Source organism: Mirounga leonina, unplaced genomic scaffold, assembly GCF_011800145.1.
Source record: "Mirounga leonina isolate KUSES-001 unplaced genomic scaffold, KU_Mleo_1.0 Mir_126, whole genome shotgun sequence".
Taxonomy (NCBI): Eukaryota; Metazoa; Chordata; class Mammalia; order Carnivora; family Phocidae; genus Mirounga; species Mirounga leonina.
The window spans coordinates 23,523,465-23,533,378 of NW_023270314.1; the positions used below are offsets into that span (position 1 = coordinate 23,523,465).

Genomic DNA, 9,914 nt, shown 5'->3' on the forward strand with positions numbered 1-9,914 from the left:
CTGCCCGCTTGTCTCAGGCTAACCACGTTCCATGGAGAAGAAAAAGATTATAAAAGATTATAAAAGATTATAATAATAATTAATAATGATAGTAACACAATTATAATTCATTGACTAAAGAGGAAGTCATGAGTCCATATTGATAGAAATAAATTAATGAATAAATGGAGAAGTGAGAAAAAATTTTCCTAACAGCAGAACGACAGCTAATGAACATAGTGGGAATGATTGAACTAGAAAAATCACTATTTGGCAGCCACAGGAATCAATAATTCAGCCAGGAAGCATGAATGAGGGCTAAAACTAATTGGTAGAAGTTTGATGAGGAACAGGATACTTACATAGCCTCAAAGTACCTTCCAACAAAATATATATTAATTACAAAGAGGGAAAAGAGTGGGTGGCTCACTTGGTTAAGCATCTGCCTTCTGCTCCGATCCTGATCCCGGGGTTCTGGGAACAAGCCCCTCTTGGGGCTCCCTGCTCAGCGAAGAGTCTGCTTCTCCCTCTCCTTCTCCCTCTGCCTCTCCCTACTGCTCATGCTCTTTCTCTCTCTCTCCCTCTCTCTCAAATAAATACATAAAATCTTTTTAAAAAGCGGGGGGAGAGGGCACCTGGGTGGCTCAGTTGGTTAAGCGACTGCCTTCGGCTCAGGTCATGATCCTGGAGTACCAGGATCGAGTCCCGCATCAGGCTCCCTGCTCGGCAGGGAGCCTGCTTCTCCCTCTGACCCTCCTCCCTCTCATGCTCTCTGTCTCTCATTCTCTCTCTCTCAAATAAATAAATAAAATCTTTAAAAAAAAAAAAAAGCGGGGGGAGAGTAATCCACAGTGGATTACTGTGGATTACTGGCAGACATCACGTTAATCAGTGATGATCAAGCAAAGTTAACACCACAAAAATGGAACAAATCAAAATTATGAACCACCTGATAGAATATACTATGAAAAATACAGTATGACTTCCTGATATTCTTGCCAAAAAAGCAGAACCTCGATCTAATCATGAGGAAGCATCAGATGAACCCAAACTGGGGGACATTCTACACAAGGGGGCCTCTACGGTGCTGAAGAGGAAAAGCCACAAAAGTCAAGGAAAGACTAAGGAACTGTGACAATGACATTCCATACGTAATCTTGGACTGGATCCTGGTGTCATACGGGACATTGCTGGGACATCTGGCAACATTTAAATGGGGCCTGTGAATCAGACGGCGATAGGGCATCAACAGTGGAGTGGACATCGTGTGTGTGGTTGGAGGGAGGTGGGTAGGGGCCTGAAGAGAGGGAAGGAGCATGCCCAGAGCCCCGTGGGGGGAGGGGGGGATGCTGCTCAGGAGGCATCCCGGTAACTGCCGCTCTCACAGACCCCCAGCCCAGCGCGCCAGGCCTTCTGGGGCTCGTGGGCAACATTCTCGAGGCCCCATCTCCCAGATGGAAAGGTTTCCCACAGGCTGCCCAGGCAGAGCCAAGTCTGGCTCAGACCTTCCTACAGAGAAACTGGACCCTGAAGAAGGGAAGAACGGCCTCACTCAGGAAGAACGGCTGGAGCCTGACTGAGAAGCAGGACAGACGCTGCTCTCCCTCCCTGTACGCTCCAGGGTGCCCTGGAAGTAAGATCTTTCTGCCCTTAGCTGCCCCTTGCTGATTCCCCCCTGAATCCCCTCCTTCTCCGCCTCCATTGTGGATCCCTCCCTCTGGCTCTGTTACCCTCTGAGCAACCCTGGCAATGGCCCTATGCTCCTCTCTGTTCTAGTAACAGACCCCTGCTGCCCCTGGGGATGAGATGCAGGCTGGGAGGTGTTTACGGGCAGAAACATTGATTTCCCAGGATAGTCAATGGATGTGGGAGAAACAGCACAGAATATGTAAAACGGAGCCCCACTGGGAAAGCAAGGGCTGATGGTTGCCGTCCTGTGAGCCACGGTGGGAAGAGCACGGAAATCAGAGCCAAACAGATCCGGATTCAAATCCCAGTCATGCCAGGTGACATCTCCATCACCTTGCTAAATCTGGTTAACCTCCCTGAGCCTCAGGATCCCAGTCTGCCATCCATACCACCCTGCAGATCAGTGGGAGAATTAAATTCATTGTGTGCCTGGCTCAAGGTCAGATCTCACAGAATGTGAGTCTCTTCCTCCTTCTCTCCAACCTACAACATTCCAGCCAGCAACCACCATAATAATCACACAAACACACACACACACACACACACTCAAAACAAGACTCCCTGCCTTCCAAAATCCTTCTCAGAAGGAAAAATTTGAGCTTTGGTCTAGAAGCCATTCTGTCAGCCAAAGGGAGTGTGTCCCTCAACACCTCTGCATCAGAAATGCCCTGGACACTGATTTCAAAACGCAGATTCCTGGGCCACATCCCAGACCTGCGAAGTGGAGGGGGAGGGAGTTTCCCAGCTGATCCTGGGGTACCCTGAGGTTCAAGACTAACCAGCCTGATGCTGTACCCCCTCTTTTAATGATCATCCTGGTGATCCTCAGACATCCCTGTGGACCTTTCTTCTCTTTGTTGAGGAGAATGAGGCCCAGAGAGCGGAGCAGCTGCTGAAGGCCCACAGGCAGGTGATGACCGACTGGAATTTGAATGCAGGTGTCCTAAAAGTTAATGGTTTTTTTAATGAAACAGGCTTTTCCAGGTTAATAAGACTCACTCGGGTTACAGCCAGTGACGTGAAGGGGAAGAAAGGAAGATCAGGAAAGCGTCTCGGCAGGCCTCATGGGGTGCCCCAGCAGCAGCCATCTTGCCATAACTTCAGGCCCCCCAAGCATGAGTGCTGACCTCTCTCTGTCTCTTTGGCATCTCTGTCCTCCTCTCCTCCTCTGCATCTATAGTTTTTACATCTTGGTGAGTTTTCCTTCTCTCCGTCTCACATTCCAAATTCACTGAGAGGCAGCTCATTGACTTATTTGGAAGCATCCAATAGGGAGGACCAGAGGACCAGGCCTCCACAGAAGCCACTGGGCTTCCTTACACCCAGCCTGTTGGTGATTACCTCCAGATAAGACCCTGACTTCCTCACCAAACAGGAGTGGCCAGAGTAACAGGACCGTCTGCCCAAGGTCTGGAACTTGTGTGCAGAGAACCGTTGTGACCTCTCTCCTCAGAAGGGAGCTACATGCATGGCCCTTGGACACCTCTGTCATCCATCTTTCCCCTACGCCAGAATCCTTAACTGAGAACACAGGATGAGGCTGGGCTCTTGGAGGGACAGATGGTGGAGTCTGGAGGCTGGTCTGGAGCCCCGGGGTAAGATTGCCATATCTAGCAAATAAAATACAGAACACCAGTTAAATGTGAATTTCAGATAAACAACAAGCAAATTTTTAGTATAAGTATGTACTATTTAATATTTGAGACATACTTACGCTAAAAAAAATTATTCACTGCTTATCTGAAAATCACATGTAACCGAGTGGCTTGCATTTTTGTCTGGCAACCCTACCTGGGAGAGCAGGGACGAGGTCTGTTTTGCCCAGTGTTGCAGCTCCACGACCTAGTTCATGCCTGGTATGTGGTAGACACTCAGTACATTCTTCTGAAATATTTAATTGCTGAAGAAGGCCTCTCAGAGGTCCCTCCCTCCCCACTAAAAGTAAATATATCCCCAAGGGGCCAGCTTTGAACACAGAAATGGACTCATTCAATTTACTAGACTGGAGCACTTAGCTAGTGTGAAGATCTGCGCTAAATAAATTGGAATACAGAGATAAATAACCTATAAATCTTGTCCTCAAGATGGTAATTAACCAGTAGGAGCAATAGATCTGAACAGAGAATTACAATAGCGTATGATAAATGCTAGACAATGTCGCCGGAGGCCAACGCCAGGTAGATTGGGCTCACCGTCTTATCTTCAAAACTTGCAACCTGGCAGGCCCTTGATAAATAGCAGCACAATGGAAAAATGAAAAGATGGAGATAGGAACAGTGTACTGCAGGGCCACAGGGGTGAGGTGACCAACTGAGGGAGGCTCAAGGGTGAGCCAGTTGGGTTCACTCCAGGGAGGAGATGACAGCGGATGCGGATCGTGGGAAGGCAGCAGACAGAGAGGAAAGAGGCTTCCCAAGCCAGGAACAGCATGAACACACAGAATACTTCAGGGAGTCATTCACAGGGTGAGAGATGAGGCCAGAAAGGTAAGCCTGGAACACATGGCCGAGGGGGTTGGGCTTTATCCTAGGGGTGATTCTAAAATCCAAAAAGTCCTTAAAGACTTTTTTGAGGCGAGCCATGGCCTGCATGTCAGAAGATCCCCCCAGCATTAGCATGGAGGGTGGACAGCAGTGGAGACAGACTGGAGGCCAGAGTCCAGTGAGAAACTACTGAAGTAACCTAGTATGCAAACGACAGAGGCCCAAACTTGTGGGTTACTGGGGATATTGGGAAATACGCCTGCAGGGCTAAACCACGTCCTCAAGGACTCGCTGTGAATGGCCCCATCTGTCCCCGCCCTGTTCTTAAGTGCCCTGGGCGGTGGGTGGGGAGGCTGCCGCAGAGAGGGGGAACTGGGGAGGGAGGGGAGGTGGGAGGCGGCCCAAGAGAAACTTCCTTCACTTCACGGGCTTGCCTAAGGAGAGAGAGGGGTGAGAGCAATTGGAGGATGACCGCCAGCCCCTAGGCTCTTCCCTGCGGCAGCTGCCCGAGGGAGAAGGCCTCCCCTTGGTGACAGAGTGCTGTCTCACTGTGGGCTACAGGTGGGGTCTTACCCTCACTGGGGCCCCGTGCCCAGCAAGCTGTGCTCCCTGTTGAGGACAGGAGGTTCAGTCTCGGGGTGCAGCAGCCCCCTCCTTCCTGGAGAGGATCCCAAAACATGTCCCGGAGAGATCATCAAAAATTCCAACCTGATATTTACCCAAAGAATACAAAAATACTAATTCAAAGGGACACATGCACCCCGATGTTTACAGCAACATTATCAACAATAGCCAAGTTATGGAAACAGCCCAAGCGTCCCTCCACTGATGAATGGATAAAGAAGATGTGATGTATATCTACAATGGAATATTAGCCACCGAAAAGAATGAAATCTTGCCATTTGCAACAACATGGATGGAGCTAGAGGGTATTATGCTACACGAAATAAGTCAGTCAGAGAAAGACAAATACCATATGGTTTTACTCATGTGTGGAATTTAAGAAACAAAACAAGCAAAGGGGGAAAAAAGAGAGAGCGAGGCAAACCAAGAAACAGACTCTTTTTTTTAAAGATGTATTTTATTTGAGAGAGTGAGCTTGCGTGTGAGCAGGGGGAGGGGCCGTGGGAGAGGGAGAAGCAGAGAAAAGCCAACTCCCTGCTGAGCGCAGAGCCTGACGGGGCGGGGGGCTGAGATCAGGACCTGAGCCGAAATCAAGATGCTTAACCAAATGAGCCACCCACACATTCCCCAAGAAACAAACTCTGTACTATACAGAACACCCTGCTGGTTACCAGAGGCGAGGGGAGTGGGGGGTTGGGGGAAATAGGCGATGGGGATTAAGGAGGGCACTTGTGATGAGCACCAGCTGATGTATGGAGGTGTTGAATCACACCTGACACTTATATTACACTGTATGGTAACTAACTGGAACTTAAATAAAAACTTAAAAGAAAAAAATTCCAACCTGATAGGGGCACAGGAGACCAACTAACTCAGCCCTAGGTCCAGGACCAGCCCCAAGTCCTAGGTGCCTCCCCCACTGCCTCTCATGTGCCCCTTTGGGCAACTAACTCACTGCTCCATCTCACCCACTCCTGGAACCACCAGACCCTGCTTGTGGCAGGCAGAGTTTAGAGTTCGACTAACCTGGGTTCAAATCCACCCAGATTTGTGATCCTGTGCGAGTCACCTCACCTTTGTGAACATCACTTTCTCGGCTTGATAAATAACACATACCTCACAACCATGATGAATTAAATAAAATGTCCCACATGAACAAACTCAGGACAGTGCCTGCCATGTAGTCAGCATTCCTGTAACTGCCTCACTCTTTCATTCCCGAGCTGACGGGAAGTTTTATCTGTAGCCTAGCAGACGGCCTAACCTTTCCTTCGTTCATTCGCCCTACTACCGGATTCTGGGCGCCTTCTATGCCCCAGCTCCTTTCTAGGTGCTGGGAAAATAATGGCAAGCAAAAACCTAATCCCACCACCATGGAAGTTCCATTCTCCTGGGGTAGGTAGGTATTAATTAAGTGATCACACAAATAAAAATAAAATTATACCAATAATGAGTACCATGAAGGAGAGAAACTCACACCCACTTAGTTATTGCAAGGACTTCCCGAGATGGAGCCTGGGGCTGGCATACCTTTGGCATGGCCCAAGCCAGGGGAATGCTAGGGGCCTCACTTTCCTCTTAACTGGTTTCCCAGAAGACCCAGTTCCCAAAAACAAATGTATAGAATAGGGAACTTGGGAGGGGAAACCTGGAATGCCCCCAGATCCAATCCTGAACCAGGTTCCCCAGAGCCCTTCCCTACCCCCAAGATAAATAAAGGCCCTGCCAGGCTGCTCCCTCAGCAACGCTAAGCAGCCTCCCCAGGGCAGATAGATCCTGCTACAGCTCCACCATGAAATGCTTCGCCATCCTGCTGCTGGTCAGCTTAGCTTCCACCTCTCTCGCCATCCTTAATGGTGAGTCTGGCTTCTGTCACACTCTTTGTTGTCCTCAGAGGTCATCGAGCTGTCAGCTGGAGAGTCCTCAGCACTAGGATGAGCTCTCCTTAATCCTGTAATGTACTGTGTGGAGACGTTTGGAGATGCATAACCAAAAGTGCACGCCTGGGTGGCCCAGTCGGTGGGGCATCTGCCTTCAGCTCAGGTCATGACCTTAGGGTCCTGGGATCAAGCCCCGATTTGGGCTCCCTTCTCAGTGGAGAATCTGCTTCTTCCTCTTCCTCTGCCCCTCCCCCCTGCATGCTCTCTCTCTTCTCTCTCTCTCAAATAAATAAATAAAATCTTAAAAAAAAAAAGCGCACACCTGGGAGGACCGAGGTAGGAAGGCAGGGGACTAGGACGCATGACCCCAGGAATCCTGTACCCTAGAAAGCCTGGGGTTGGGGCCCAAGGAGCCCCCTGGACCCAAATCAAGGTGGACTGTGGGTCAACAGAGATTCAGATTAGATTCCCACCTCTGAGGATGCTGGACGCCTGCCTTCTTTGGGCCTCCCTGCCTCCCTCTGTAACAATGAGGCCAAGACATACGCACGCATTCATTTAGCTGCTATTTATTGAGCACCTACCCTGTCGCAGATACACAGCTCTAGGCACTTGGGCTACACGAACAAAATACAGAGACCTCGGTCATCACTGAGATTTCCTTCCAGGAGAAAGAAACAGAGAATCAGCATATTAAATAAACTGCATAGTGCGTTAGAAGTGCTAAGACCTAGAGCAGGATAAGGAAGGTGGACATGCTAGGGTGGGAGGGGGTACCTAGAAGCATCTCCCATGTTAAATGTCTTAAGACCCCTGGAGACTTTAACCTCTTATTTTTCAGAGCAAGAAGATGAAATCCACTTGGAGCCTCAGCCCACACATGCCTATAAGTCTCATGTTGGCCACCTTCAGAGTAAGTTGGTGGTAGTAAAAGACTGTCCAGCAAATGATGAACTCTCCAACTGAGGAGGAAGCAGAGCAAAGGCATCCCTCCTGGTGCTGGACCTTAATCCTTTCCGCTGCACTAGTTGGCCAACACCTGGGGGCCAGGAACAATCTGAACAGCACTTCATGCTGGGTAGTCATTGAAGATGGGCATAGGAACTACATCTCAAACCCAAATGCTAGCAGGTGGGGAGTGTCAGCTCACCCTGAAATGAGGAGGCTGGTGAACTTGCTAGAAGTAGAATTCCTATTCCATGGCATTCAAAATCAAGGATGTGCCTTTCAGGTGCTCATAGATTTGGATGCTGGCATGGGACCTCAATTCAGGTCTACACCGACTGGGTAATGACTCAGCGGTGACCCGCTCTGCATGTTAAGGGATATGGCAGAGCGCCAGCTGGCTGTTTCTTACCGTGAGCTCTTTCCCTACCCCTCATTCCCTCTATGTCCTCAGTCCTAGCTACTCAGCTGATTCCTGAAAAGGACCATGTCTCCATTGAAAACTCTTCTGAGGAAACTCCCATCTCCAGCGAAGAGCTGGGTTTTGAAGAGGAAGATGTGATCAAATCTACCAGGAGACCAAAGAGTCAAAAGCTCGAGCTGCTTCACCCCATCCCCCAGGAGGCCAGTTTCAGAAACACTACCCCTCAGTCAGAAGAAACTACGGAATTCACTCCGAGGACTGGTAGGAGCCAGGGCCGAGGGGAAGAAGCTGGGAGGGAGGGCAATTAACAGAAAAAGGCAAGGGCCCGACACCCCCTTGGGGGGAAATGTTGGGGTTAGAAAGAATAAGGAAGGTACAAGAATTAAAGGTAAATGAGCCTCAAAGGACCCACTGACCACCTGCAACAGCACCGTGGAAGGCCACGGCTGGAGTGTGGGGGAGGCATGGGGGGCACTGGCCTCACCTTGACATTTCTTTCCCAATATTTCCCAGCAACCACCCCAGAGGGAACACTGACCGAGCTCGGCCATAAAATCGGGAAGAATCTGGACAAAATCATGAAAGAGACCATGAACTATCTGAAAAGCCTACTCCCTCATGCCTATGAAGTCACGAGGCCCTAGTGACAAGGAGGCCCAATCCCAGGCTGGGCCAAAGCCGGTGTCCACAGCACCCACATTCTGCTCGCCCCGACCGCCAGCTCTCAGCCCCTCACATTCCTTATTAAAGCGTTGCATCCCCAGCTTGGCTCTCTGGTGGCTTTGTTGGGCCAGGAAGCAAGGCTGGAGGCCCCGACTCTACTAGGATGCTTCCTGAGTTACCCCGTCGCTCTAATTTTAAACCTCTCCTCAGCTTACAAACCCGTTCAAGTCTCCACATCCCAAAATATCCTCTGCGAGGTCTTGACTCCCCTCAAGCTGTCCCTCGTCCTCCTCATGCCCACTGCCTCCATGCTCCCTCACCCCCCTGCACTCCTCGTCCCCCTGCCATCTGCCTTTTCACACCCGCCAGCCCCAAATCACCGACAGCAACAAGCCCGGTGGCTATTTCTGGTCCCTACTCTCCTGGCTATCTCTGCAGAACTGGACACAGTTACCCCTTCTAGAAACTTTCTCCTCACTGACCTTCCTATGTGCTATACTCGACTGGTTCTCCGAGCCCCCCATTCCTTTCCTGGCACATTTCCTGATTGTGCACTCTTCATTCCCAGGGTCCCATCCCGTGCCCTCTTGTCTTCTCTCCGCCTTTCTTCCTCTACATCCCCATCTACCAAGACTGCTGCTTCACCTCAGGGTGGGTGGCTCCCATTGACCCACTCACCAAACATCCACCAAGGGCCTACACACACCATACTCATCTCCCTCATGTGTGCCAAACTCCCCCCAACCCTGGCCAGTGTTCACTGTAAAGGCATATGGGACTCAGTGGAGAAAGAAGAGAATGGGAAAATAAGAATCTCTTTCTGTCTTTCAAATGGAAGGAAGACTGCCCATTCAAGAGGAGATAGGATAGCAGAAAGGAAACTGTGAGATAATAGGATATAGATATAATGGTCTCTGCTCCCCCCTTCCTGGCACAAAGCTTCAAAACCCTGTAATTTCCTAAGTGATAAGCACACTAGGAACATCCCTTGTTCTGACATTTGGTCTTTGACGCATCCCTGACACGAGGCTCCTAAGATGCCTTGTAGATTCCTAACTGATGAGAGCAAAAGGAGCATCTTTTGTTCTAATGAGGTGACTCCAGTGGGCTCTTGGGTGGCTCCTGGATGGGGGCTGGTCACCAGAAAGACCAAGCCATGATTAGAAGCTTGGAATTTTCAGCCACACCCCTCAATTCACTGGAGAGGGGAGAGGGGCTGGAAACAGT

At 49.9% G+C, this 9,914-nt stretch overlaps 1 protein-coding gene across 1 annotated transcript; it reads left to right on the plus strand.

The window, feature by feature from the left end:
* The first annotated feature begins 6,533 nt into the window (after positions 1 to 6,533).
* On the plus strand, positions 6,534 to 8,882 carry LOC118008460 (glycosylation-dependent cell adhesion molecule 1-like). Its single transcript, XM_035002002.1, has 4 exons — positions 6,534 to 6,631; positions 7,497 to 7,568; positions 8,055 to 8,285; positions 8,538 to 8,882. The coding sequence occupies exons 1-4, from the start codon at positions 6,568 to 6,570 to the stop codon at positions 8,666 to 8,668; spliced, it is 498 nt and encodes a 165-aa protein (XP_034857893.1). The 5' UTR covers positions 6,534 to 6,567; the 3' UTR covers positions 8,669 to 8,882.
* Positions 8,883 to 9,914: the final 1,032 nt, after the last annotated feature.

What these genes read in the sequence shown, in the direction of transcription:
- LOC118008460 (XM_035002002.1), top strand. Translation starts at nt 6,568, where the DNA reads ATGAAATGCTTCGCCATCCTGCTGCTGGTCAGCTTAGCTTCCACCTCT. An exon ending in CTCTCTCGCCATCCTTAATG is followed by an intron (nt 6,632 to 7,496) that starts GTGAGTCTGGCT and finishes CTTATTTTTCAG; the next exon opens with AGCAAGAAGATGAAATCCAC. An exon ending in GGAATTCACTCCGAGGACTG is followed by an intron (nt 8,286 to 8,537) that starts GTAGGAGCCAGG and finishes AATATTTCCCAG; the next exon opens with CAACCACCCCAGAGGGAACA.